Below are 13,524 nucleotides of genomic sequence, written 5' to 3'. Positions count from 1 at the left end.
TTCCTCCGTTGTTGTTCTTGTTGTTGTTGTTGTTGTTGATTCGTATTACTTATCTGGAAAGTGTCTGCATCGGTCCACCACCACCAGTTGTTATTGTGTTGGTTTGTCGTGGCTTGTCCATATTCTTCTTCATTCTCAATTGTTTTAAGATCAGATTATTCGTTTTTTGTCAATCTGTTTTGTTGTTGTTCTCATCGGTCCACCATAACTGTTTGTCATCGTGTTGCTTTGTCGTGGCTTGTCCATATTCTTCTTCATTCTCAATTGTTTTAAGATCAGATTATTCGTTTTTTTGTCAATCTGTTTTGTTGTTGTTGTCGTTGTTGTTCTCATTGGTCCACCATAACTGTTTGTCATCGTGTTGCTTTGTCGTGGCTTGTCCATATTCTTCTTCATTCTCAATTGTTTTAAGATCAGATTATTCATTTTTTTGTCAATCTGTTTTGTTGTTGTTGTCGTTGTTGTTCTCATCAGTCCACCATAACTGTTTGTCATCGTGTTGCTTTGTCGTGGTTTGTCCATATTCTTCTTCATTCTCAATTGTTTTTAGATCAGACTATTCATTTTTGTCAATTCTTATCCAACTTTCTGTGACACATGTTTCCCCCCGTTGGCTCAGTCTTCCTGACCATATATATAAAGAAACACCTATTTATCGTCTTCGCAGTACACGCGCTACAGAGTAATGGCGCTGTAATTGCCATGAAGACTGTTATCAGGGCCGCATCTCACCCCGGACAGGCAGACGTCACCACCAAGGAAAGAGGTAGCGAGTGTGTGCTGCCCTGAATTACTCGCCTTCTCGCTGCCCAGACAAAGAGAATGGTTGTTGTGACTGTCATCTCGAAGTGCGTTAGGATGTCTGTTATTTATGCTCCGTAGTGTGGCAAAGACGTTACCACCAAGCCAGAAGGTAGCGAGTGTGTGTTGCCCTCAATTACTCGCCTTCTCGCTGCCAAGACAAAGACGACGGGTGTTATGACTGTCATTTTGAGGTGCGTTGGGATGGCTATCGTTTATGCTTCTTACCGTGGCGAAGACGTTACCAAGAATTACCTGTCCCCTTTTAGCCGCCAAGACAAAACACCGTATTTTTAAACGTCTCGGCGCCTCAGTTCCCTTGTTTGAAAAGCCTCTCGTAGGTAGAAGTTGCTGGGATTTCCATGGACTGTTTTGTGACCCTCGTGTTCGTTTTACACGGCTTCTATATCTTGAACGGGAAAAAAACACCCATGAAAACCCGATTAACCTTCTCTGTGGCCTTGGGAAATAGTCGTGATGAGAGACCGATGTGTTTAAGAGTATGGACCAAAGACGACTGCTATTACGACTGTATCTTGAGGTGCGTTCGGATGGATGTCATGTGTGCTTCTTACTGCGGCGAGACGGCGAAGGAAGAGGAAAAAAAAAGTATATAGCGGATGCATGTCAGCCTCAACTACTTCACGTTGGCAACATGGAGAGGAAAGTTCAGTTAAAATGACAGCCAGACTTGTTCCTTCCCCGCGCCACACGGACAGACAAAGGAGAGTAATTTCAGGCGTTTATCCTCCGCACATTGCCAGCGACGAGATAAGTAGCGCGAGGCGGGAGACAAAAACGATTAAGCGTGCTCACTCGTACATCCTCGGTGGTTATAGACGGACGTAGCACCTAAGGAACCTTAACCCTTCACGTTGCAATCACCGTACCATAACTCCCATTCTTTCCCTATACTTCCATACTTGTTCCCTTACGTTCTCTGCCCCCCATCTTCCCCCATCCCTGTTGCAAGCCAAGCCAGACAGTGAAGGGGAGAGTAAGGCGAGGGAGGAGGATGAGCAGGATTAGGTTAGGTTCTCAAGTGTCTTTATTCGGCTTCTTTCACCTTGTAATTCCTGTTGCAAGTCAAGCCAGGGAGAGCAGGGCGAGGTAGGAAGTTGAACAGGGCTAGGATATGTTCTCAAGCGTGTTTATCTTCAGTCATACAAGCTAACGCCTCTGCAACCACGCTTATTAGACGGCCCTTAATTATACATACCTCCCGCGTCACGTCCTTAGCATTGTAGCAAGGTGGCGATTCGTAGCACCAAGAAAGAAGGGTAATCGGGCGCGTTCATGTACATCCTCATTCACACACATCAAACTACCATGAAAACACTATTCGAATGTCCTTACTTACTTATATACCCCCGTGTCATGTCCCTCCTTAGCCCTGTAGCAAGCTGGCGATTCGTAGCACCAAGAAAGAAGGGTAATCGGGCGCGTTCAATTGTACATCCTCATCCACACACATCAAACTATCATGAAAACACTATTAGAACGACCTTACTTACTGACATAATCCCCGCGTCATGTCCCTCCTTTGCCCTCTAGCAAGCTGGTGATTCGTAGCACCAAGAAAGAAGGGTAATCGGGCGCGTTCAATTGTACATCCTCATCCACACACATCAAACTACTGTGAAAACGCTATTAGAACGACCTTACTTACATACCCACCCCCGCGTCATGTCCTCCCTTAGCCCTGTAGCAAGCTGGCGATTCTTAGCAACAAGAAAGTGAGTTCGTTCCTATCATCCCATTCATGCGGGCGACGTGTGTACCGCCGCAGCCACACGGGGCGGCGCCGGGACGTGTATGGAAGCGCCCAGGGAGACAGGATGCGTCGGGGTGACTAGCGAGGAAAATTGGCCTCTTGTTGTCTTGTTCCCGAGGCGTAGCGATCGGCCCGTCAGAGGTAATGGGAGGGAAGGCGGGCAGGGAGGAGTTGATAAGACCCAGCACAGGACTTAGATTCGTATTCTTAAACGTCTCGGGCTCCCAGTATACGACTATTTCCCAAGGCTACAGAGAAGATGACCTGGGTTTTCATGTGCGATTTTCCCATTCATGATGCAAAAGTCGTGTTAAACTACCACTAGGAACGCTAAACAGTCCATGAAAGCCCCAGCAACTTCTACGAGAGACTTTTCACACAGGCGAACTGAGGGACTGAAACGCTTAACAATAAGGGCTTAAATTAGTGTGTGTAGGTGTGGGTGTCTGGGTGTCCGGGTGAGAGGTGGGGGACGGATGAGGAGGAGAGCGTAAACAGTAACAAACTCCATTTCAGAAGCGAGCAAAGCATAGGTAGTGTGGACAGGAGGTCGTGAACGCACTTATTTAAACTCAGCACGACACTTCCTTCCTCTCTACGCGTACGACTATCTTGTTTCGGCGGCGGGCGAGGAAATACACTCCCGGTCATATTTTCTTCAACATTTCGGCGCCCAAACACGCACACTTGTCAAGGCTTTCGTAGAAGTTGTGGGGGGAGGCACTTCCATGTGTAGTATTATGACCCTGGTGGTAGAAAAAAAGGAAGAAAAAAGATTGAAAAGATGAAGATAGAGAACGAAAGAAATAAACCAGAAAAGTAAGATTCATAGAAGGAAAGAAGGAATACGGAAGACACACAAGCTGGCAGAGAAAAAGAGGAAGAAGAAAAAGAAAAAAAGATGATTAGAAAAATAACATTAACCATTTTGAGGAGCGTAGACATCGAGAGAGAGAGAGAGAGAGAGAGAGAGAGAAGGGGAGTGGGGGGGGGATGAGGATATAGAAAACGAACCATGACCGCACCAACAAACCATGGAGACAGCCTGACAAAATGTAGTCGTGTGTGCAAACAAAGGCTCGGGACCCATAGACAAGAGAATGGAAGGCGATGTGGTAATATGTACGTAACGAGATAGAGCAGCGCCGGGAGATGAGACCAAGATCACGATGTCTATAGAAGCAGCCGACACTGTAGCCAGGGAACAGACAGACGAGCGGGGGGCTGGGAACACGGGGGTACGCACGGCAGGTAGACAGACAGACAGACAGACAGACTAAGGTGAAAGAGTGGAATAAAACGAATAAGTTGGAAATGAATAGATTCGACCAAGATCAGATTGTATTTTGAGAGCCTTTTTTTTTTGTTGTTCCTGCCTATAGCGCCGATTGGCTTTGTTGAGGGGTCTCTTGAGCGACCTCAGCCCGCTAGTGGCGCAGGGGAATTTTATCGATAGTGTCTGCCGTGATGTGTGACTTGCTTGGCCCAGGCTGCCCCCCGGTGCTCCACTTGAACGAAGTCGCTGAAGTTAGGGTTGAATGAAGATCTGGACAGCATGTGGGTAATCTTCCACCACTCGGTTGAAAACTGTCAGCGAAGGAACAAGAGTGCAGGATCAGTGTTAACCCGGTAGCAGCGAGGGGCCAAATTTGTGGCTGTACCGTGTACCAGCGACGGGCCATATTTTTGCCATGACATTAACTCCCCCAAACAGATGATGCATAAAGGGATCACAAATGCATTGATATATATATATTATGAAATGGTTTGCATGAGTGATGATTTTTTCTCATTAATTCGCTTAGAGGGGCCTTTAAGAAACACGATCCCCGCAGCTACCAGGTTAATGTAGAACCCAGTAGACTGCGACCAGCCAAACAGAGACACAGGCAGACCAGCGGACACGTGATAAGTGAAGCCCACGCAGGGAAAGTCGGCCAGGAAGGAACAAAAGCAGCCGTTGTCAGCCACGCAGGGACACTCAGCCAAGGAGGGAAAAGAGCACAGGATCAGTGTTAATTCAGAGCCCAGTAGCATGTGACCAGCCAGTCGGAGACACAGACAGACGAGGCCAACGCAGGAAAGTCGGCCAAGGAGGAACAAGAGCAGCCGTTGTCAACCACCGCGGTATTGTCATCCCTATCAAGCGAGGATCGGATGTACCTGGTGTAATATGCTAATACGGCGCTAACACGCTAATGAGAGTGACACCAGCGACAGGGAGAGCGGAAGGGAGGCTGGGGAGAGGAGGAGAGAGGGCGGGTAGGGTGATCTGAGGGGTGCTTCTGAACAATGGTGACCCAGCCTTGTCATGAATACGGAATGAACTGATAAATGCTTACAGACAGACGCACATACACACGCACATCCGCACATTCATACATACATGCATACTAGAGAGAGAGAGAAAAAGAGAGAGAGAGAGAGAATGAGAGAGAGAGAGAGAGAGAGAGAGAGAGAGAGAGAGAGAGAGAGAGAGAGAGAGAGAGAGAGAGAGAGAGAGAGAGAGAGAGAGAGAGAGAGAGAGAGACAGACAGACAGACAGACAGACAGACAGACAGACAGACAGACAGACAAAGAAACACACACACACACACACACACACACGCGCGCGTTGTTCATACCTTCCGCGAGATAGAAGTGGAGTTTTTACCCAGGAGGCAGTTAGTCCTTCACCTTTCTCACCTTATTACGAAAATCTACGTAAAAACTAATGACATTTACATCACTCCACGAATCAGCCGCTGCGCAACTTACGGCCTTTCACAGATCAGACAGACAGACAGACACGTTGACAAAAATAATATTGAAACCGATGCACTAAAAAGAAAACATACAAAAACATAAAAAGTCATACAGAGATCAGATATTCGAGCAGCGTTTACACTTTTACACACACACACACACACACACACACACACACACATTATCACGCACCCTGCATTTAGCGCGCTCATGAATGCTGTCATCAGATTACCCGTCGCGGGGTGGCGCCGCCCCCTGGTGTATTTAGGGCTCAGCCGCCGCCGCCGCCCCTCGTGTGTGCGCGCCGCGCCTGATGCTCACAATTAAGGGATGGATTGAACGCCCGCACCAAGGCACATCCGACCCCCGCCGTGCTATTAAAAGGGCGTGTTTGGTGATGGATTAATCTGATGCTGCAATTGCGGGAAGCGCCGAAAATGTAATCTCGTATTATGTAATGAAATGGAGGTTTTTACTGGTATATGTGTGGGGTGGGGTTGTGTGTGTATGTGTGTGTGTGGGGGGGGGGGGGGGGGGGTTAAATGTACATATAAGTAAAGAATTTGTGTTGAAATAATACCGAAAAGGAACAGAATACAGTAGTTAAAAATTACTGTTAATGGTCTGCCTGAAAAGGAAACTGACGATTACAAATATAAAATCTGCAAGTTTTATGAAGCCGCTGATAATGTTGGACAAATTTTTATGATATGTCCATAGTGTGCTGTGCTTCATTATGATCAGATAGAATGCTGGCTATATCATGGAAAGTAAGGAAGCGAGTATTGTGGGCCTAGCAACAGCAGCATGGAATTTATAACGTTTAGAATGTGACTGTGCATAACTTAACTGACCTTATTCATCGTCGTCTTCATCGTTTTGATTCCTCGTCACTTTTTTTTTCTTCCTCAGGTCCAGACTTCCCGTCCTTCCTGCTGCCCTTCCGCAAGCCCAAGCGGATCCGCACGGCGTTCAGCCCGAGTCAGCTGCTGAAGCTGGAGCAAGCCTTCGAGAAGAACCAGTACGTGGTGGGCGCCGAGAGGAAGCAGCTCGCGCAGTCCCTCAACCTCTCCGAGACGCAGGTGAGTCACACCTGCCTTGACGCAGTGAAGGGGAGGTTTAGTCAGTTCAATAAAGTTCCGTCGCTTCATGACAGGTGAAAGATTTTTTTCTCAAGGTAACGGAGACTATTTTCGTTATACATTCTTTAGAAAGCCAGGGGAGCGATTCTTTATAAGCTAACTCGCTACATGGCGGCAAGCGTGTTTTTGTTGTTTCTTACGGTAAAGGAGACAGACTGAGAACCAAATAAAAAATATATATAACAATCGCAAGGAACTCTGTTCCTTCAAAATGAACAGGGGAAAAGACAAAAAGTAGATTATCAAGCAAACAAGCAGCAACTCTCGATCCTTTCCGCGGCGCCACACTAGAAATATCGTGACCGAGTGTTCAGGCGGCGAGCCTGGCAGCCCTGCGCAGGAGACACCGCCGTGCTGGCCTCTGCCCCGGAATGGCCCTCATTAACGATGCATGCGCTGCGTCAGGAACTGCCCTTTAATTACAGTGCCTCCAAATATTATATTACATGTTGAGGTCGTGAACCGTTGCTAAGCGAACTTGTTTATTGCTCGTTAGCCAGCGTGAGGCTGAGACACAGTTTTGGATCAGGATGACGACTATTAATGATCACGGGAATAATAAATTAGTGCGACCCCTAATTGGCGCCCCTCTGGACCCGCCGCTGTTGACAGACGCGCGGCCCAACCCACAGCCCTGGCAAGGCGGCTCTGTCCCCCCTTGTTGGCCTCAGCGCCTTTCAGCACAGCCTGTTCCGTGGGACTGTGGACTGCTGATAGCACTGTCTTGGCAAGGCGGCTTTGTCCCTCTTGGCAACAGCAGGACTCTCCGAACAGCCTGTTATTGCAGACATGTGAGAGGATTTTTAATATGGCATTAAAGTCAAATCAAGGACCAAACTATAATAAAAAAAAATACGCCTGCATTACGCTGCCCCACAAAATATATACACAGAGGAATATTCCAAAGGACAAAGGTCTATTTTGGTTGAAACGGCGTCGTGATCAGCCCCTACATAAAAAATTCAGACATATGAAGCCTGTTCTAGAGTTTACTATTAAAAGGGATGAAGGAATGAAGATACCGGTTGGCTTTAGCAATAAGGCAGCTTACGGATGAACTTGAATAGAAAGTTTTTTAGAGGGACACTGTGGGAAGAGTGATGTCATGTATATAGCAATATGAAAAAAAAAATTGAAATAGTGATAAAGGCTAACAATGGAAGCACCACTGCTGCTGATAACACACCTAGGGCTGAGTAATGGCCCTCGATGTGTTTGTTATGGCGCAGTGGTCGCCTAATTGACCTCGGCACCTGTACCCGCCACCTCCGTGCCTCCTCCCGCCGCTGAGCGCTCCGTATCGTCACCTTTATCCTTCATCTCCGTCTGTGGCGGCCGTCCCATCCCGCCCCGGCCCGCCTCGGCCAAAACATTCCGTAAACGAGGCCCCGATCACGCACTACCGCTGCCGCCGGGCCCTCATATATAGAGTCGGTGACCACCACCCCTCGCCTCACCCCGCCCCGCCCCGCTCCGCCCCGGCCCTCCCCAGGACACGGCACCCCAAATCTTTACTCCTTGCACAATGCTTTTTTTTTAATCTTAGTTCACGGATAATCCTGAGCAACAAGGTAACACTCTGCTACAAGGCTGAACGTGGCTCTGTGACTGGCCGGTCAAGGCGAGGCAGGAGCGGGCGTTGGCAGCGTTGCTTGGCTGAGTGTGGCGTGTTCGGCGCCTGTCAACGCTGGCGGGTCTTGCGTGCAATAATGCTAAATATACGAGGCTCGGCAACACCCTAATCCCGGCAGCACTCGGAGGGGCGGAACTCTCGTGCATTCATGAGGCGCGTCTCGCCCTTGCCGGTAGTGAATGTAGCGGCGCCGTCCATAGATTTTCTCAACACGTAGTCCTCGGGAGACACTAACGGCCAGGCGCCCGGGTCGATGGGGCCAGAGTTCATCTCGTGTGTATGTGTGTGTGTGTGTGTGTGTGTGTGTGTGTGTGTGTGTGTGTGTGTGTGTGTGTTGCGTAAATGGGTAACTTCTTTGCTGTGATTACCAGAAAAAATCTACCTATCCGTGTGTGTGTGTGTGTGTGTGTGTGTGTTTACTCGCGCACGTCTATTCCCCACACAGACCGCTGGCAACACAAGCACTTTCAAGTACCTCTTCTCTAAACCGAGTGCATTAGGGCGCAAAACTCTTCATTATCCTTTCTTAGTGGGTGTATTAGAGTCAGGAAATAGAAACACCCGCGCGCCGCCCCGCAAGCAGCCGAGAAGCGCAGGACACCCACACGACACTCGCCTAATAAAAGCCTGAGTTAAGGTGTGAATTATTTCTCGTAAATATAAGCCGCGTCACGCAACTCCCAGATTATCAACACGAGGCGGCCGAGCGGTGGGGCGGGCGAGGAAGGGAGGAAAGAAGGAAGGGAGAGAGGGAGGGAGGGAAGATGGAAGGAAGGAAGGAAGGAAGGAAGGAAGGAAGGAAGGAAGAACGAGGGGAAAAGAAGGAACGAGAGGAAAACATTGGTGTGGAAGGTTTTGTGTTCAGGAGAGAGAGAGAGAGAGAGAGAGAGAGAGAGAGAGAGAGAGAGAGAGAGAGAGAGAGAGAGAGAGAGAGAGAGAGAGAGAGAGAGAGAGAGAGAGAGAGAGAGAGAGAGCGAGTAAGAGGAAAACAAGTGGACAATAAGTCACTTTTCATTAATATCTTTGATTAAAAAAATTCAGCTTACTAATTCTCCCTTCCTTCATCACCCCTCTCCTCCCTGTGACCCTTTGCCTCACATCTCCCTCCCTCCCCACCTTCCTTGCCCTTCCAATCCTATTACCTCTCTTCCCCTTCTTTTTTTTTCTTGTCCCCTACCGTTTCTCGTGTCCCATCTCCCCCTCCACCTTCCCTCTTCCCTCTCCTTCTCGTCTCCTCCCTCCTCCCCCTTCCTTCCTTCCCCTCAACAATCGTGATGGTCCACAAAGTGATTCTTATTAATAGAAAACTCGACGGAGACTGGACACCCCGACCCCCTCCTAAGCCTTCCCTACCCTGCGTCAGTGAGTGGATCTTTTGACGCATATGTATTCTGGGGTTAGTTCTGAATTTGGTTACGACGTTAGGTGAGGTGTATGATAGTCTAGAGCTTAATATTTTGACTTTGGTTTTCTCATATATATAGTTTTGTTGTCTTTTGATGTATAATGTGCTGGGGTTGGTTCTGGGCCGGGTTATAATATTAGTTGCGGTGCATAAGAGTCTGGAGTAAAATATTTTTGGCGTGTAATATTTCGGCATTGGTTTTGACACGTAGGTATATGGTTCTGATGGTGCTTTTGCCATAGCTACGAGAAGTTCTGGCCTGGGTTCTGACACTGTTGCTGGTGTATGATAGTTTGACGCATAGAAATAAAATAATGAGATAGTTTAAGAAGGAGAAGAAGAAGAAGAATATTTTGGCGCGTAAGAAGATAATACTGATAGTCTAATAATGACAATAATAATGCTGAGATAGTCTTGCGTATGTTAGTGTGGCGTATAATGAAAGCTTGGCGTAAAATAATCTTTGCATAGAATAGTTCTGGCGTTGGTTAAGACTTAGAATAACAGTTTGTTGTATAGTATGGCGTCTCAACAACAGTTTGCTTTAAAGAGAGAGAGAGAGAGAGAGAGAGAGAGAGAGAGAGAGAGAGAGAGAAACATGCATCAGTGGGGCTCCAGCGCGGACGTCACCACCCAACAACACACAGGATCGCGCCGTTGGTCCGTTGACAGGCGGACGGCGTGTTCTTTCCCATCATGATATTTACTGGAATGGTTATGGCCGAGGGAATGCCGCTCTTCAGAATCATTTCCTTTCCGGGGCCCTGCGAGGAGGAGGAGGAGAGCGGGTAGGGGCAGGGTAGGGTAGAGGCGGGCGGAGTCCACTCACTTTTTTGGGCGAGCTTTGCCATAATGTCCACCACTTCCGGGCCTTTCTTCCCCTCCCCCCTTCTCCCCTACCTTGCCTTTCCCATCCTCCCTCTTCCCTGCCTCGACCCTCCGCCACACCCTCCCCGCCCCCGCCGCCGCAAGGAAGCCCCGACAAGATGGCCACCCACAACCGCCTCTTTATTAGCCCCGAGACCACAAGCGACCGTCCCGGCGTGACTATATACATGTCCCGCCCCGCCGCGTGCACACACACACACACACACACACACACACACACACACACACACACACACACATACACACACACAGACGGTCTCCTTGTTTGCACATATTAACAGCGTAGACAATAAATGCTCGTGTGTGTTTGTGTGTGTGTGTGTGTGTGTGTGTGAGAGAGAGAGAGAGAGAGAGAGAGAGAGAGAGAGAGAGAGAGAGAGAGAGAGAGAGACCTTGATAAAAGAATTTGATATTTTTCCTAAATTTTGGAAGAGTTATTTTCAACATCAGTGTGTAGAAGAAACTTTATTATTACTATTGGATGAATGTAGAGAAGCTTATTATTATTATTATTATTATTATTTTTATTATTATCATTACTATTTTTATTATTATTATTATTATTATTATTATTATTATTATTATTATTATGAGGAGGAGGAGGAGGAGGAGGAGGTGGAGGGTATAGCAAGAATTGAACAAAAGAAAAAACACAGCCCACATCAAGTAATATTCCCTTAAAGTAAGAAATAGTTAATGAAAAATGATTGATCTATATTAGGCCTTTCATCCTCCCTTATAAAACCTTTGACCGATATTAAGGTTTTAAGCATAACGAATCATATTTTACTCGTTCGAATTTATATTATCTTGCATATCCTGTTTTTGTGTGTGTGTCTGTGTGTGTGTGTGTGTGTGTGTGTGTTCCTCGTGCTATTCCCCCTCCCCCAAAATCACTTCTCTCCCTGCCTCCCCTTCCCTCCCTTCCTCCTGTGCTCTCCCATCCAGACGTTTCTCCCTCCCTCCCTACTTTTCCTCCCCAACCAGATTGGTCCTCCCTCTCTTCCCCAGCCGAATGCTCCCGTCCTTCCCCACCGGTGCGGCTTCTCCCTTCCTCCCTTGCTTTCCTCCCCCGTTGCACGCTCCCTTCCCTTTTCTCGTCTCGTCCTGCCGCACCTCTCCGTCCCCTGCGCCACCCGCCGCGCCGTGGCTCCCCGCGGCCTGACAAGCTGTCCCGGAATATCACTTTTCCCGCCGCCGTTGGGTCGCCGCAGCAAATTGTCCCATAATGGCGTGGCGGCGGCGTGTCGTGTCCCGGGCCGCCGCGGACGACACCCTCAGGAGGCCCTCACCGCCGGGCCGAGCCTGACTTATGGGGTTCGTAAATGTCCCGTTATGCGCCAAAATGACGATAATTGTCCGCCTAATAACATGCTCCGTAATGGCAGTAATTTATCTGTAACTATATTTTGCGAACACCCGAAACGTAATGGATATTTATGCAATACATTTTCCGCGAGTAACGTAAAATCTGCAAGGTCTCCATCAAGATGGCGGGGCGATAAGGCGCCGCCGCACGCCACGGCGCCGCGAGGTGTCCACCGCGAGCCGCGTGTTACACCGGGAATTTATTGAACATGAAAGTCTCATAAAACATATCAGGGGTGTAAAATTGACCAATTTAGAACACTGACCTATTGTTTACCGGGAGTAATTGCCGAAGAAATATTTTAAAACAATAACCTTAACTGCAGGTCGCGACAGCTGCAGCGGCGGGGGGCGGCGGCCACGCACACACTCGCGGCCCCCACGCGGCGCGGCCCGAGCAGCGCTGCCGGGCCGCGACTTTCCCGCCATCTTGGGCTGTAGCAGCTCAGCTGTTTTTCAGAATGCAGGCTAACTTTTTATTCATTTATGTAATGGGCTATTTTGGGCTCATGGCAGCTCCATCAACACCACCAACACCACTATCATCACCACCACCACAGCCGCCGCGTCAGGCTCCGCTCAATACTGATTCACTCAGCATGCAATCACGCACTTGAGCAATACTTATTCTTATCACGAGGGACAAACTGTATGTTGTTGCCGTGATGCTATCATGGTATAATGTCTTTAAAAGCACGCATTTCGACACGGAGAGCGTTGGCATCTGAATGTAGCAGAGCCTGTCATGCCCAGGGGCTGGGCGGCGGGCTGACATGGGCAGGCGAACAGAAAGGCGGGATGGTGTTCTGGCATGGGCGGGAGAGCAGAAAAGTGGACAGGGGGATAGGTTGACTTGAGCGAGGAGGAGGGAAGGAAGGGCGCCGGGATGGTAAGGATGGTGAGGTGGTGGCGAGGGGGTGTCGGTGAGCTGGAATAGGCAAGGAAGTGGATCGTCGTGCGTGCACTGGCGGTCAGGCGAACCTCGCTAAAGACTGTCAGGCGTGTGCACCGGACCGTCACCTGGGCTACCTGTCATCACAAGCTGATAAAACGTTTTACAGAGGCGAGCAGGCAGCTCACCAAGTCAGCCAAGTGTGGGAAGTGGTGTCTATCTCACCTAGGGGCTTTTTTATCTATGTGCAAGCCGTAACGCCGGTAAGCCATGTCGTACGGCGCACTTGTGGTGGCCCGAGTCTTCTGATGACTTTGGCGGGACTTGAATTGCTTCTGTATCGTGATGACCCGCACTGACTCACACAGGAGGGACGGAATAAGGTCTGGGGCAGCCCTTGAACATTCCTCTCTCACGAATATCCTTTTCCTTACCACAAGCGAGGAAACAGAGTAACGCCAACACCACTCAGAGAAATGAAAGAGAACAAATCCCCGAAAATCGTGAGTGGAACGGTTAAACAGTGCTTAGGAACCGTCCTCATCAGCTTGGTCCCGAGCTAGTAACATATTCACGGATGTCTTACGCCGGAGTCACGAACTTGGTGTAGACTGGGTGTAGTACAAACCTCAAGTCAAGTGTGATCGATTGACAGTCTTCCTTTCAACGAGGCGGAACTGTTTTATTGACCTGGAGGTGAGTGGACAGCTCCCACCAGTAGCTTTTGTCTCCGCGCTCTCCTTACCTTTTGCATCTACTTTCATGATCCCTTTTCACCTTACACTTGCCTTTTCACGTTACAGCCCCCATACAATAAGTCCCCTACCAGCAATACACTTCCATGTAGCCCCCTGTACCCAGCCCCACCCCCAACCA

The 13,524-nt window shown here is 48.8% G+C and overlaps 1 protein-coding gene across 1 annotated transcript in view; it reads left to right on the top strand.

Annotated features, from left to right (window-relative positions):
- The window catches only part of LOC126998730 (homeotic protein empty spiracles-like), a 59,685-nt gene that overhangs the window by 29,320 nt on the left and 16,841 nt on the right, over positions 1-13,524 (top strand). Inside the window, exon 2 of the mRNA XM_050860718.1 lies at positions 6,233-6,402. Coding sequence (XP_050716675.1) covers positions 6,233-6,402 — 170 coding nt within the window. The remainder of the gene's footprint in view (positions 1-6,232; positions 6,403-13,524) is intronic.

The sequence above is a fragment of the Eriocheir sinensis genome, chromosome 15, assembly GCF_024679095.1.
Source record: "Eriocheir sinensis breed Jianghai 21 chromosome 15, ASM2467909v1, whole genome shotgun sequence".
NCBI lineage: Eukaryota > Metazoa > Arthropoda > Malacostraca > Decapoda > Varunidae > Eriocheir > Eriocheir sinensis.
This window is presented reverse-complemented; position numbering and strand designations above follow the sequence as displayed.